General features: G+C 39.2%; 1 protein-coding gene across 3 annotated transcripts in view; it reads right to left on the bottom strand.

The window, feature by feature from the left end:
• Nucleotides 1–16265, bottom strand: part of Klhdc1 (kelch domain containing 1) — a 48425-nt gene that overhangs the window by 10991 nt on the left and 21169 nt on the right. For all 3 annotated transcript variants that reach the window (XM_013154696.3, XM_003471804.5, XM_063247210.1), the window contains exons 6-10: nucleotides 15149–15232; nucleotides 12368–12451; nucleotides 11700–11758; nucleotides 4210–4322; nucleotides 2517–2589 (exon numbers count right to left, since the gene is read on the bottom strand). In XM_013154696.3, the coding sequence (XP_013010150.1) occupies nucleotides 2517–2589; nucleotides 4210–4322; nucleotides 11700–11758; nucleotides 12368–12451; nucleotides 15149–15232 (413 nt within the window). The remainder of the gene's footprint in view (nucleotides 1–2516; nucleotides 2590–4209; nucleotides 4323–11699; nucleotides 11759–12367; nucleotides 12452–15148; nucleotides 15233–16265) is intronic.

Genomic DNA, 16265 nt, shown 5'->3' with positions numbered 1-16265 from the left:
TGCTCTGCCCAGTTCTCCAAATTGTGTGTTAGAACATAAATCAGTGCAGATCCGCAGTCCCAGCAGGAAGCCACCAGGGAGACTTACGGAATGAGCATCCCATACATAGGAAGGGACAGAGTAATTTTTGGGAGAGAAGGCATGTATAACCCTGGCGATACTCATGGCATTGAGCAGCATCACGTCTCTGAATGCTAGCACTTTACCGAAACCTTTAAAAGATGTGCAGGAAGGCCTCCCCCATGGCTGTTCCAAAGCGGCCCGACAATGGCTTTGCAGACAGCTTGTAACTGACACAGTTTAAGTGAGGGGAAGCCCGGAGAAGAGAGAACTGCACTGCAGAACAGTGCTTCTCAGCCAGGAGCGACTGGTCCTCCAAAAAGGAACCTGGCAATTCATTGAACCTTTTCCGATGTCACATGTGAGAAAGGGAAAAACAGCTCTACTCAAATCTAGTGGGTAAAGGTCATGGGTATGGCTAGAACAGCCCTTAAAAGAGTTATTTGGTTCAAAATGTCATTGGTGTGGAAGGCAAGAAACCTCACCTTAGATTTCTTTTTTTAGGTACCTGGGATCCAACTCATGACCTTGCACTTGCCAGAGAAGCGCTTGTGCCACTGAGCTAAAGCCCCAGTCCCTCACCTTGGATTTCTAAGAGGAGCACTGGGCTGCTTACATTTCAAATTGTAACTTCAAAATTTTTCAGAATACATCTGAATGGTAAGTAAATTGTGACTTTCATTTAAAGAATAAATATATACACAAACATATACATTCTCCTTACACTCAACTTGACCCCGCCTGTCCTCCTCACCTGATGCCCGAAGAGAGATCTGTCTCTGTTTTATCTGCCTTAAGGAAACTCTGGTCTGGATTTCATCATCGAAGAGCACTGGACAGCCTTTCCTGCCTTGATTTTGGTGACATCTAGCTTGCAACCTGCTGTCTGTTCTACAGACTGATAGTTTATGTCCTCTCCAAGCTGCTCTAAACTTAACACCTAAACATCTAATAAAGCATATTATTTACATGACATATCAGCTGAAGTGAAAGAAATCTCTTTATACAGTTCCAGTTCTAACTAGCACATTACTGGTAATAGTTGTGTCACTCTAATCATTTGTTAAGGATTGAAACATAAAAATAGGAGCTATTTAAAGTTAAATCTTTTCACTACCATTTTGGTTTATAACACATTCATCAAAGAAAAAAAAACTGGAAGAAAGACACAGTCCAGTCCAAATCCCTCATCTCACAGCCAAGAAAACTGATGTTGTTTCAAGTGACTTTAAAGCCAAAAAGCTAAGAAGCAGCTGTGCAAGAACTGAACTCTGACCTCAATATTAAACTTTTAAATTAAGCAAATATGTTTCAAAAAAGATTCAGGATATATTCTGATGAATCTTTATACGTAAAAATGTAAGAATCACATATGTAATTACAAGACTTTCAATGTATAGTGCATATTAATAGATCTAGACATACCAAAGAATATATACTTTTAGAGCTTTTTTCTAGTAAATTACGTATCACTTATAAAATAACAAAAATATATATCAGTAAATTGACTTTATACTAGTATTTAATCTGTAGTAAACATATTTGAAATATAATCTGTTACTCTGATTATTATGTCTAATCTGAATTTCCCATGAAGATACTTTTATTATACTATTCAATCAAACTTGAAAAAATAAGAACTACCATACTTCTGGTTTTTATTTCTTATCTAATGATAGTATACTGTTTCTATAATTTTTGATCTATAATGTACCACAAATAACTAGCACTTACTTTTTTTTTTAAAACAATTCACATAAATGAATATATCAGACTATTTTTGGGGGGGGGGACTGGAAATTGAAGTCAGGACCTTGCATTTGTCAGTCAGGCACTGTGCCACTGAGCTATCTCCCTAGCCTGTATTTTTTTTTTTTTTGGGGGGAGGGACAGTGTCTCACCATGTAGTTCAGGTTGGCCTTGACTCTCTGTGTAGCCTAGGTTGGCCTCAAACTTGCAGTGATCCTCCTGCCTGTCTACTGAGTGCTGGGATTACAGGTGTACGCCACCACAGCCAGCCTCAGGCTATTAACAAATGAAAATACTCTGTCATCTATTAGGTCAAGATGGAAGAAAATTTTCTCATTAAATTGCTTAAAACGTCTTTTAAAAAGAAATAACGATTAAAACCTACTCTATTCTTGTCTACTTATTAAAATATTACAAATTTTAAAGCTTAACATTATGAGATGTTTTAAATGATCCTTTTCATATTTTATCAGGCAAGATGATGAATTTACCTAAAATAAAAAATTATAAAATATGCAAATATGGGTAAAAATTAGATAGATGATTTCCAACAATTACATAAAATTTACTTAACTTTTATAATTATTTAAGTGACATAAAGCTCATTTGAAAGATATCCTTCCTGATAGCTTATAATTTCAATGGCAATCACTATAAATTCAGTGCTATATCTTAATACTTTAAAAATTCTTAACTATTAGACTTACCTGGGTCTTGTGTTAGGTAAATGTATGAGCTGTTTCCAACAATTTGTTATGACATTATGAATCCAACCATCACCTGCAATATTATAGGAATTCAGAAATTAAGATTAGGTCTTTGAGATACAGTGTTAAAGTTTTCCAAATTGATGGTTACATTTATTATGTGTGTATGCATATCTTTTCATAAATTTTTTCATGAATACATATATGGAAAAGTAGGGTGACCTACATATCCCAGTAACGTAGCAAGATTTGGGGCTGGAGTATAGCTCAGAGTCAGAGAATATACTTAGCCCATGTAAGGCCCTAGGTTTGATTCCCAAAAATAAAATAAGAAGACTGTCAAATACTCTTAATCTCTTTATTCTTGTTGTTGAATTATTAAATCAAACCATAGATTGCCTATCATTTTCCCCATACATACTTCAGTATGCATTGCTGAAAAACTGGATACTTTTTACATAACCAGGATATCTTTTTTTGGGGGGGTCTTTTTGAGACAGGGTCTCACTCTGCAGTTCAGGCTGGGCTTGAGTTCACTTTGTAGCCCAGGCTGGTCTTGAATTTCCAACAATTCTCCTGCCTCAGCTTCCTGAGTGCTGGGATTACAGGCATGTGTCACCACACCTGGCTCACAATGCCATTATTACCATCAACAAAATTAAAAATAATTTCATGGTATCCATAGGACCAATCTTAAATTGAATCAGTGAAGGAAGCAACTGAGTATAACACTAAGAATTAAGACATCTAATTTCCCACAGGTCAATGATCAAAGCTAGAAAATAAGTATTAAGAACACTAGATCTTATAAAGTTAAGCTACTAACCTCTAGTGAAAAATAGACATCAATTCTTTTTTTTTTTTTTTTTTTTTTTGTACTAGGGATCAAACTCACAACCTCATGCTCACCAGGCAGACCTGTACCGCTGAGCTAAATCCCCCAGCCCCTAGACATCAGTTCTTAGTGTGACTCTAAATCTCTTTAAATTAAAAAAAGTCATAAATTGGAGAAATACAATAATCTCCAAGAACATCCTTTATCAGGAATTACTGTTTCTCCAACAGCTTTTGGTGTTTGGTGATCAGCAAATGGCCAAATGTACCAGTGATGCTCGATAAACTTATGTTAAGTAGCAAGTAGCTCGATAAACTTATGTTAAATATCAGGTTCTGTATACTGTATACACAGCCTGGTTTCTATGATACATGAGGTTCTTCAACAAACACCTCTAGTCATAGAATACTTCCAGATTAAGATAATAAACTACATCTCACATGTCAAATCAGGAAGTGCTTTTTCTTGGTCACTTGTCTACTCTGATGCAGAAGTTTTATTACAGAACAAAACACTGCATCACAAAATCCAGATCTATTGGGACCAGCAGTGACAGGAGTCACACAATTCTGCTGAGTACTTAACAGGTCCTCGGGAGACAGAATCACAGAACATGAGTGGAAAGGGACTTGAACTCAGCTAAGCTCACTGCCCTTTCTCATCTCTCCAGCTAGGAAACTGGAGGACGTGGACAGCCAGGGTAGAAGAGCAGAGGTTTTCCTAATTCTTAATGGAATTGTATAGCAGGGAATGAAGGGAAAAGTAGAAAGAAAAGGAAGGTGAGACTGCATTAGATATGTGAAATATGATTTTTAAAAACCGAAAATTGTACCACATGCTAGATTTTAATCAACTTACTTAATGGAATATTATCTGCACTTAGTCCTCCAAACAGGAAAAGCTTATCATCAGCAATTGGTGTTAAAGTGTGCCATGACCGATGTTTTGGGCTTTCTCCATTAACACGAATCCTGTAGCAAGAGGAAAAAAAGTTTTAACCTAGGTATTAGTCAAATAAAAGGTTTTCTGGTCATCTCAGATTTTAAAAGAAAAACTTTTTTTACTGTTCAAAAAGTCGATTTTGGGCTGGGGATTTATTTCTATGGCATAAACACTTGCCTGGCAAGTGTAAGGTCAAGAGTTCGATCCCTGGTACCAAAAAAAAAAAAAAAAAACCCAAAAAACAAAAACAAAAACAGTCGATTTTGCTAGTCCTACTGCATTAAAGCTTAAAAAACATTAAGTTCTTAGGTGAATTTAAACAACTTCTTTTAGCATAATATCCGTACCACCTGCCCACAGAACACAGGTGAAAGTAACAGTCAGTTCCCAGCTCATTCACAATGTGTGTTTTCTCGTTGGTTAATCGACATCCTTCCTCAGTTTTTCAGTGCAGTTATTTTCCTGTCTATAACTTTTTAGTGTGGCTTTATGTTTAGTTTTGTGTCTTTAATCCATTTCTCTAAGGACATTATAAGTTTTGCAGTTACTGTTTCTACTTTAGTCTACTTACAGAAATTACCAAGGCATTATCTTCCTCTGAAAATGCTAACTACTATAATTTGAAATGAAAACACACATGTCATTCCAGAGCCAGGATAAACCTTTACAAGTTTTCACTCAAATATCCTCTTAAAAATAGAAATAAGAAACATAAGCATTAGTGATGGAGACCATTAGGAAGTGGCTCCGAGCAGGATTTGAATTAACCACCTGGCTTTCTGTGTTTACTTCTGAGTCTATCCCAAACTTAAGCCCCTTGTCTGGAGATGGGCAGTGAACCTCTGTGCATCACTGGTCCTGGCTGAGGCCTGTCGTAGCCTGTGATGCTGTCACATCTCAGAGGCCAAGATAAGGCCACAGCTGAGGACGCCTGACTCCCACCCCAATTAGTAGATAATAAAGACTGACTGCAGCCTGCAATGACAATCAACCTGGAAATAAACTAGTTCTCTTAAATCAACATACTTTATTACTAGGAGGAGTCCTTGAACCAACTCCCAAGTTCCTATTCAGTTTCCCCCATTTTCTAGCCTAACTCCTTTCCTTGTTTGAAAACCAAATAAATACAGGCTGCCCAGAGTTCTTTGTCTGAGCCTGCTTGAATCTCGAATTCTGCTAAAGGGTTTTGAGCCTTTAGGAACCCTATAATCACATCACTTGTCTCTTATTTAAGCCTTCATCGTCCACTTGTTTGGGAGGTGGTGGGTCTGATCAGTGGGCGATACATAAGTCACAAAAAGTTTAATTCAGAAGGTGAGGAAACAGCATTCTTCAACATTCTGGAATGCTTCAGAATAACAAGCCTTCTTTCAAATATGTAATTTCTTTTTTCCAAAATAGAGACAGTTTCATTGTTTTTGTTCATTAAAAGAAACACTTCAGTTTAAGCATTTAATAGTCATAAAAATATTTTTTAAATATGAGACTCTCTCATAATTTTGTCTCTTAGCAATAAAAACTAACACTAACTTTTTTTTTTTTTTTTTTTTTTTTTTTGCAGTACTGGAGAGTGAACCCAGGGCCTTCACAATGAACTGCATCCCCAGCACCTTTTATTTTTGACACAAGATATCACCAAGTCCCTAAGTTGCCAGGCTGGGCTTGAACTTGCTATCCTCCTGCCTCATCCTTTGAGTGTAGATATTATAGGTGTGAGCTACCATGCCTCACATTTTTATAGGCCTTAGACATATATTAACATATTTATTAAAAATAAAGACCATATATTCTATTCTGTAACTTTTTCACTGAAATATCTTGTAAGTTGTCTTTTAGAGTCACACAATCTCACACACATACGTAAACTTGCCATACCTTTGAAGAAATTCTGAATCAAAGTAAATGCTTTATTCTATATTTTAAACATATTTCTAGACTACTGTCTAGGAATATAGCTCCAATTTGTACTCCCTCAAGTTGTGTTGTTACTCCCTAGCACACAATGATCATTATAATTATTTTTATCTGATAACTGAAAACTTACTTTTACCTCCATTTCTTTGATAGTCTATGAGGTTGAACATCATGTTGAAATAATTTTTTCTGTTTCATGGTGACGGGTTCGGTCAGGACTTCACACATTAGGCAAATACTCTATCACTGAGATAACCCTGCCAGCCACCTATTAGTATTTCTTTGTGCTGCTATTCATGTTCTTTGCCCATTTTTCTTTCTTTCTTTCTTTCTTTTTGTCTTTTTTGTTTTTATTGGTACCAGGGATCGAACTCACGACTGCCTGCTTGCAAAGGCAGGCGCTTATGCCACTGAGCTAAATTCCCAGCCCCTTTTGCCCATTTTTCTATTGAGTTCTTTTGTGTTTTTCTTTGAGATCTTCTGAGTTTGTGTAAACCTTTGCCCTCCCCTCTCTGTTGAAGGTGTTACAGTCAGGTGTTACTGGCACACATCCATAATCTTAGTGTTCTGGAAAGTTGAGACAGGAGGACGGTGCTGTGTCAACCTCAGAAGTTTAGAAGCTTCACTAAGCAACTCAGTGGGCAGCCAGGGCCCCTACTTAGTAAACATTCTCAACCTGTGCAAGAGGAGGGCGTGGAAATTTTGAGATTGCTATACCTGCCCTGATAGGGTGGTAGCCTGCTTACCATACAAGGCAGAGAAGAGGCTTGCTCTCCCCTCACTTTTTGCTCTTGCAGTTTTTTCTTTTTTCTGCCACCTTGAAGTACTGCTGCTGTGCCATGGCACCCTGCTTTGGAGCCAACTGATTTATCACCCGAAACCTCCATAAACTGTGAGCTAAATAAACCTTTCCTTCCCTAAAGTTGTGTGTTGGGTATTTTGTCCCACCAATGAGACAAAAGTAACCAAACAGAATTTGGTACCAGAGAAGTGGGGTCATTGCTGTGACTGTGCCTGGCCTTGTGGCCCAAGAGCCTTTAGGAATGACTTGTGGGAAAAGTTAGGAAAGGTTTGGAGATGTCACCTGAAAGAGCAGCACTGGAATGCCTTATGCTGTTCTGAATCAAAGATTCTGATCGGAGTCCAGGAGATCAGAAGGCTGACAGAAATTCTGCCAGTAAAGACCAGGTTTGAGAGGTTTCTGCTGGGAAGGACTGCATTTGTTGTTCAGATGATGTGTGTTATGGCTTGGCAGACAGTTTGTATTATGCTCATGTCTAAAAATTTTGCCTGAGACTAAGATTAAGGGTAGCAGACTAATGAATATGGCAGAAGAAACTTGAAGGCAATCAAATGTTAAGGTGGTGGTATGGCTATTATTGGTGGGTTTTAGCCAGATCTATGTTGAGAATCAAGAGCAAAGAGCCTAGCAGGATGATTTAAAATGTGAGTTTGGTCGGAAAGGCAGCTCCAATAAACCTATGGACTGCAAAGACAGAGCTGGGGAAACTCATTACTGAGAAGAAACAGGAGAATAGAAAAGATGGCCAGAGGGCATCACAAGAAGCAGCAGGACTCCACCCTTTGCAGCCTCAAAATTGTGATAGCGAAAGACTGCTTTGAGGAGAAAGTTGCAGAGCACCGTATTCCAGAATGGCAGCAGTGGCCACACCAGATTTCAGAATGGTGGTGGCACAGGAAATTTGTTCCTCAGAATTGGGAGTTAGAGTGCCCAGCAATCCAGGTACTCATACTCTACACAAAGAGAGGAAAGCATGGCTACTGCTCCAGCTGGCAGCAGACCTTGGCATCATCCACATGGTGCGGGTTTTAGGTGCATGCAGAATGTAAAAGTTATGGGATTAAAAAGGCTTCCATTCAGATTTCAGAAGAAGGTCTGGGAGCCCAGGCAGTGTGCTCCTGACGGCAGTGTGTGATGCTGTGAGTATGAAGCCAAAGGTCCTGTGGAGACCCTAGAAGTTTGGAAAAGCATGGAACATAGATCATCTAAAGAAAGCTGTATGGAGGGAGGAAAGCAGGCCTAAGACAGAAGCCATGGGAACTACAACCACCAGAACAGCCATAGGGATGGAGTCACTCAAGCCTTTTGCAGCTCACAATTTGCCACAGGTTGATTCAGATGCTGGATGTGGAACTACAAGACTTAATGTTTGCCCTGCTGGAGACTGGACTTGCTTTGGTCCTAATCCTTTGTATCCCCATGGATAAATTCTGGAATGAAAATGTTTATTTTATGCCATTATATGTTGCAAGTGTTTACTTTGTTTTCATTTGTGTAGGAGCCTGAAGTTAAGATTTTGCTTTGAATCTCAGAGACTTTGGACTAGGGACTTTTCAGTAATGCTAAAACTGTTAGGACTTTGGCAGCTATTGTAGATGGACTAAATGCTTTTAGCATAAAGCGACGTGCAGGAATCTTTGGGGGCCAGAGACAAAATTTTATGGTTCTAATGTAATATAATATGGACAGACTTTAAACTGGCTCTTAAGTATTGTTAAGCCTGTACTGCAATGTTCAAGTTGTAAAATAGTAAGAATAAGCATGCCTTTGTATCTGGAGACCTGTTTAAAGAAATGTGTCTGGCCTGGAGTGATGGCTCATGCCTGTAATCCCAGCACTTGAGAGGCTGAGGCAGGAGGATTGCATGAGCTCAAGACCAGCCTGGGCTACAAAGTGAGCTCCAGGCCAGCCTGAACTGCATAGAGAGACCCTGTCTAAAAAAAAAAAAAAAAAAAAAAAAGTGTCAAGGTTGCCAAGAGGACAAGAGGTCCACCTAATGGTTGATACATTGCATCAACTTGAGAAGTTTAGAAGTTTAACTAAGTAGCTCAACAGGGAGTCAGGATCCTTACTTGGTAAACATCCTCAGCCTGTGCAAAAGAAGGGCACTGAAATTCTGCGATTTCTACACCCCTTCTGGTGGGATGGTAGCCTGCTTACAAGGCAGGTCAAGAGGCTTGCTCTCCCCCTACTTTTTGCTCTTGCTGTTTTTCTGTCTCCTGCCACCTTGGAGTGTTTCCCCTGTGCCATGCCACCCTTCTTTGGAGCCAGCTGACTATGGACTGAAACCTGTACAAATTGTGAGTTAAAAAATAATAAATATCCTTCCTTAATGTTGAGTGTTGGGTATTTTGTCCCAACAAGAGAAAGTAAACAACACAGATGGCAAGTGTGAGAAAGCTCTGAGTTAAATTCCCAATACCCCTGCATCCCAAAATGACCCAATATATTAAATATAATAAATATTACCTTTTCAATGTGCATTTCCAAATTTGTCATTAAATTTTGTGATAATTTTTCTTTCTCTTTTTCTTTTTTTAATGTGGTACATTTTTCTAGAGAAATATTTATTATTTAATTTTTGTGGTACTGTATGTCAAACCCAAGGATTCTCTAGCATGAAGCTACACTCCTTGGAATTTTTATAATTTCCACTTAGAAATTATAAAAGGTTTCGTTAACTTGCTCAGCTGCCCTCAAACTTGCAACCCTCTTGTGTGTCTCCTAAGGAGCTGGGATCACAAGCTGCCCACCATGCCTCATAAGAAGTTATTTTTTAATTTTTTTTCCAGTTTTTTGGAGCAGGGTGTCAACTATGTAATCCATGATGATCTCAAACTCACAGCAATCCTGTCTCTGCCTCCCAAGGATTACATGTGTGTACCACCATTCCTAGCTAAGAAATATTTAATTTTAAGTGGTCTTATCATCAGTCTTTTTGTTTATAAAATGGAGGTTTACATAATCTTTACTAAAGTTTTTACAATGCCTGTATTGTATTGTATTGTATTGTACTGTACTGCATTGTATGAAAGTATGTATTATATTAGGGATTGAATCCAGGGGCATTCTATCACTGAGCTACATCCTCAGCCTTATTTATTTTCTGGTTTTTTGGAGGTTTTTTTGAGACAGGGTGCCATCATGTAGTTCAGCCTGGCCTTGAACTCACAATGCATCCCAGGCTGGCCTCAAACTTGCAGCGATCCTCCTGCCCTCAGCCTCTCAAGTACTGGGATTACAGGCATGGACCACCATGCTCAGAAGCTCTTTACTTTAGTTTATATGTTAGTGACAAGGTTTCACTAGGTTCAACTAGGCCCCAGACATGTGATCGTCTTACCTCAGCCCCCCAAATAGCCAAGATTATAGGCTTCTGTCAACAAGCCCAGCTCACTTTAAACACAATGTGCTATGCTTTGTTGATACTTTTTGTGATGTTATTTATACATTAGAATAATACATAGCTCTGACTCCATTTCCCTGCACAAATGGTCAAGTTGATAGTTAAATCTGTTTATTCTATTGTTAATATATAGTGTGAACCATAAATAAAATCTGACTTTTCCTCTTTATTATCTACTCATGTGAGATGACCTCACTCAACCACTCCTTCATTTCTTCTCACTATAAAACTAGTGCTTTCTTACAATCAGTTTACAACTCTTAGTAGCTTCATGTTTGTTATGGATTAAAAACTGTGGTCAACTTAATGCCAGCTAAATTAAATCAGCATAGTGCTGAGTGTAGATGTTCCACCTGAGGAAAGTTGCCAGTATAAATACAGACATGGAGAAGACAAGTGGGCCATTGTGGTTTCCCTTAGTGTTGCTGTTCTGAGCCATTGGTTCTCCTGGAGGCGCTCCTCAAGATTAGTTTCCCCAGTGTGAGTTCGACCATTGTCATCAGAGGAGCTTGTGACCGTGTTGGTGAGAGTGGCTGTGGTTCACTTTGGGGAAGCTCTGGTCCTTACATCGAGCATCACTTTCTGGCTCAGGAGGGGAAGATGTGTGCATTTAATCTCTAGGACAAACTCATTATGCTGGCTTTCTGGCATGTATTTGACTGTGCTTATCATTGGAGGAGCTCGGGACCTCCATGTCGCTGAGGATGGCTGGGTGCTTTTCAGGGCAGCCCTGGTCTTTGTTTTGAGCGTGACTTCTCAGCTCCAGTGTAGAACCCTCAACCTACCAGCACAGCTCCTTCACCCTGCTGGCACAGACTTTCTAGTGTCCACAGCTGACCTTGGGGCCTTCCCAGCACAGATCCATAAAAGAGACTGGTGTGAGTCCTCGTGGGCTCTCAGTGGACTCATGGGAGGCATTGTCATGAGCTCTAGGTCTTCATCTGGACTCATGCAGGACATTGCTGTGGGACTCAAGCCCTTGGCTGAATATTCTGGGTCTTTGGTGTTGTAGACAGATTTCCTGCACTTTCTTGTGTTAACTCTGGGTGACCATCATAAAATAACAGAATACATTCTGTGTCCTGATTCTAATTGTTCTCCTTACAACCTCTGATTACAATAATGTTTTATACAGTTCAAAGAACAAACTAAATTGGTATATTCTTTGCTTTGACGTATAATCTGAAGAATAAAAAAAAAAATTCAATTTTTTTAGGAACCCAGATTTGGATTGTAACCACACACAGTCCTGTAGATTGAAATGAACCTAGATTTCAAACATACCTTCCAGACCAGGTCCAGGTGTCTAAGTTTAGATAGTGCAAGTCACTCATCCGTGTTTGCTAAAATGAAAGTGCATCACATTAGACTATGGTTAATACCTTTTCTACACTACAGTGTTAATTTAAGATAACTTCAGATTAAAAATAGGGGGTCTCTCTTCCCCTTACTGTTAGAAGTTAAATACTGGGAAGCAGTTGTAAGCATCAATAAAATGAACATAGAGCTCCCCAATGAATGTGTCAAAGGAAAAAGGAAGAAATGGGTTTAAACTATCAGGGTTCAGATGATAAGAAATTAAGCTTTTCTGATGTGCATTAAAGTGAAGGATTCTTTCATTAAAATATGATTTATAATCATCTGCTTGTGTATTGTTTGTTTTGGAAACAGAAGAGAAATAAAAGTTAGTATGAAATGGTATTTTAATATCTAGAGGGCTTATGTTTTTTGTTTTGGTTTGGTTTTTGAGACAGGGTCTTGCTATGTAGTTAGGCTGGTCTTGAATTCACTGTGTAGTCCCAGCTGGCCTCAAACTTGCAATGATCCTCCTGCCTCAGCCTCCCAAGTGCTATATCCAGAGTTTTTGAATGTTCAGTTGTTTCACAAAAATCAGAGGATACATTTTTGTAACAAGCATCAGATATAACACCATTTCCATTAACAATACTCACCAGAACACGTCCACCAAAGACGTAACCCTTATTTCCAATAACTGCACACGAATGCGCGGCGCGTGGCTGGGGTGGAGTTCCACCCTGCAAGCAGAGATCAAAACACAGTGCCAAGCTTGAAACATCAGTAAGACGTCAGCACTCAGCTGCTGATGTAATTACATTGAGGCGCCTAATGCAAAAGTTCATGCTAAAAATAAATTACAGGAGAGTACTACTCTTCAAGAACCAAAATTATTCTTTCTTTACTGTTTAAAGCATTTCTCTCTCCCTTTGCTGCTGGGGGTGAACTCAGAGAACTGTACATGCTCAGCAATCGCTCTACCACTGTGCTACATCCCCACTCCTCTTTAAATTTCTCTCACCAAGTTGACTGTGCTGCCTCAAACCTACAGTCCTCCTGCCTCGACTCCTGAGCACCTGGGATTACAGTGTGCTGTGCCACCACACTGTCTTCTAAGATATTTTCTTAAATGCCTGATATTATTTAACAAGATAAAATTCCATGTAAATTTTAGCTTGGAATATAAGTGATTTAAAAGTCAAATTTAAAAATACACCACCATCACACACAGAATTAATCTGAGGAATCAGCAGTGTAAAATGAGATGATCTCAGTCTCCAAAAATTTAAATATGCCCCCCAAACCCCTCAAATTCAGAGAAACTGCATTGCTGGCTTAAGCCAAACTATGCTTTACCTCTCATTAAATAATGCTTCTCTATACTTTACTTTGGATAAATAAAAGTTCATCTTTTCTTTAGAGAAGCTTTTAGTTGGTGAATGAGTAAGAGGTGAGGGAAAAGCGGCTGCAGGGTGAGAGCACATGTGAGAAAGTGCTCAGCAATACAGAGAGAGGCCCTGGGTTCTCTCAGAGAACTGAAGAGAAAATCATCTCCATTATTCCCAAATGTCTAGGACGGGTTCCCCTGTGTATGTACCTCATCCAAGTTCTGAAAGAACCCAGTATATTCAGCTCGCTGGCTACTGAACACGGACACAGGAAACTCACATTCCATACCCAATATCATAACTCCCTAAACTTTCAAGGCTTACTACAAGTCAATGTGGTAAGAAATAATTCAGATCTTACTGATTACATTTAAATAAGTGAGAGAAAATCATGTAAGACTTTTGTGCCCTGGCCTTTCTGCCAAGTCAAAACCTGTATTACTACCCCATCCTGGTATTTCTAGGCCCTTAGTTCTCGGGAAGTGAAGGGTTACAATGCAGGAAAGCGATTAGGTGTGGTTTCAGGAGACTAAGCCTCAGGAGTATTTCTCTCTACTACCTGCTGACATAAATTATCTTTATTCCACTAATAAATGATACCAACTCTTAAAATTCGAACGCTGATTTAAGGAGAATTCAATCAACAAGTATAAGTGACAATTGATTGGTACTAAAATTTGAAAAGAAGAGAATAGAAGAGCACTGGAAACCGGAAGTTCACTGCCTGCAAATAGTGCCCCTCAAGAGGATCAAACTCTGAAACAGAACTTCCCAGCATTTCCATCAGCAGCACTGCACTGTAAGGAGTTTCAGTCATGTATTTACGTTACTGGACAATGTTAGCTTTGCCTGCTTGACTTCCTTCCTGTTAGTTCTGGTGAGCTTTAACACTCATAATACCCTGCCCCCTCTCACACACCCCAGGATGGGCATGTGACTCACGACTGGCCAGGCATCCCCTTGGCAACAGAGGTGCTGTGACAGGAGAAACACACCCAAGTAGAGTCGGAGTCCCCTTCTAGGACTAATATGAATACTGGAGAGCATAACACAAAGAACCACTTGTGTAGCTGAGGTTCTGTTCCTTCCTAAATAGCCCACGTGGTTTGCAGTGGATGGAGTGAAGCAGGAGAACAAAGAGGAGGATGAACAGATGGGGCGAGACAAAAGTAGTGCAATGGTACTAAGAAACAGGCTCCAGGTCCTGAGGCATTTCTCTATCTGGCTCTTATACTGTGTGCACCATGCTAAGTGGCTCAAACTAATTTCAATTTGTGTTTGGTCATTAGTAAATGAATGAATATTGACAATGTATTATAGCATGACAATGTCATGCTATAATTGCAAAAAGCTCTGATTTTTTAGTAAAACATAGGCATACATGCCTGCGATCTCAGCACTCTGGGAGGACTGCAAGCTTGAGCCCAGCTTGGGCAAGCAACTCAAAATCAAAAATAAAAATGAGCTGGGAGTATAGCTCAGTGTGAAACTCTGGATTCAATCCCCAGTGCCACAAAAAAACAAAACCTGTAAGTGTTTAAAATTATGAACTTTGTTTTAAAAGACTTTGGGGGTGGTGAGAAAGAGTGTCACTAGGGGTCCAGGCTGGTCCTGAACTGATGGGAAGGCCAGGCTGACCTCAAGTTGTAATCTTTCTGCCTCAGCTTGCTGGGGTTACAGGGCTGAGCAAATGCCTGGTTTTATAAAAGAACTTTTTAACACATTCAGGCAGTTGTGAGTTCGATCCCTGGTACCGATAAAAAATTTAAATAAATAAATAAAGACCTCACATTAAATTAGGGTATGATATTTGGCGCAAAGAATGAAGATGGTACCTTTTAAAAAGATTGTTTCTAGAGAATCTTATCTGACATGGAGAAAAGCAGGATTTTTTTAAAAAAATGGTATTGATAGCAATACTCAAGAGAAATATTTGGCACATGATTACAAAAGCATGTATTAAAATCTAAGTATCTTAGAAAGAAACTGGATTCTTCTTTTAAGTATCAATGAATATTTGAATATAAAGGCAACTTTTACAACACTTACCTTAATTTCTGGTTGAAACCAAGTCTGTGTCTTTGTGTCAAATACATGGATGTCATTATGCCATCCCCAGAATATCTGCTCTTCCTAAAACAGAAAATTTTAAAATACCTCAAAGCAGGGGCTGGAGATTTAGCTCAGTGGCATAAGCACCTGCCTTGCAAACAGGCAGTCGTGAGTTCGATCCTCAGTACTGATAAAAAGGAAAAAAGACAAAAAAGACAAAAAAAAAAAAAAAAAAACCCTCAAAGCTTTCCTTTTCACATGACTGTTACATTTTTGCCACATGTTTATAGGCAAATAACAGACACCCTTAAAAAACCAAGCCTGCTGTTAGCACAGCCACAAGGCTCAGGCACGCCCTACCCCTGGCAGAGTACACATCCGGCCAGTGGGAGCTGCTCCTGGTAACCCTTCTTTCCTCAGCACTGCTTTGGTAAACCACGATTTCACGTTTGTCTCTACATTTGCACAGGACAGAATGATTATTTACATTCAACACTGCTTTCTTACATACGTGCTCAGAACCTAATGTGTGCTGTCATAAACATCAGAAGGCATGGTTCCGTTCCCAGCAAGTTCCCACCACTCCTACTCTGCCATGCAGTTTGCGCTGATAAGGTCAAACCCTAGTACCAATAGATTAATAAATAAATAAATAAATAATGTGCAACAGTAGCATGTGCTGGTAGAAGGTAGAACTAAAACGAGTTACTATGCTTCTTAGGAATGAGATCTTTTATATATATATAGTTTAAGAAGATCTTTTTTTATTTTTTGGTACCAGGGATTGAACTCATGACATCACATTTGCCAGGCAGGTGCTTGTGCTGCTGAGCTAAACCCCTGGCAGTTTAAGATCTTAACCTAGAAATCTGTTGAAAGTAATCCCCAGCACAAGTACAAATTTTTTAAAAAAACATTTTTGTTAGCAAAAAGAATAAAATCTACATTTCCTCCCCTCCAATTTAAAAAAAAAAAACCACTATCTGGTTTTCCTACTCCATTTGGGAGCAAACCAAGAGTTACGACCTGAGGCTGAGGTCATGCCTATTTATCTGTGGAAGTTGCTGGGATCTACAAATCTCTGGTAACCTCCACAGGGTTTTTCAACCCCTTG

Source organism: Cavia porcellus, unplaced genomic scaffold, assembly GCF_034190915.1.
Source record: "Cavia porcellus strain 051 isolate PalLab524CR breed Dunkin Hartley unplaced genomic scaffold, mCavPor4.1 scaffold_1, whole genome shotgun sequence".
Taxonomy (NCBI): Eukaryota; Metazoa; Chordata; class Mammalia; order Rodentia; family Caviidae; genus Cavia; species Cavia porcellus.
This window is presented reverse-complemented; position numbering and strand designations above follow the sequence as displayed.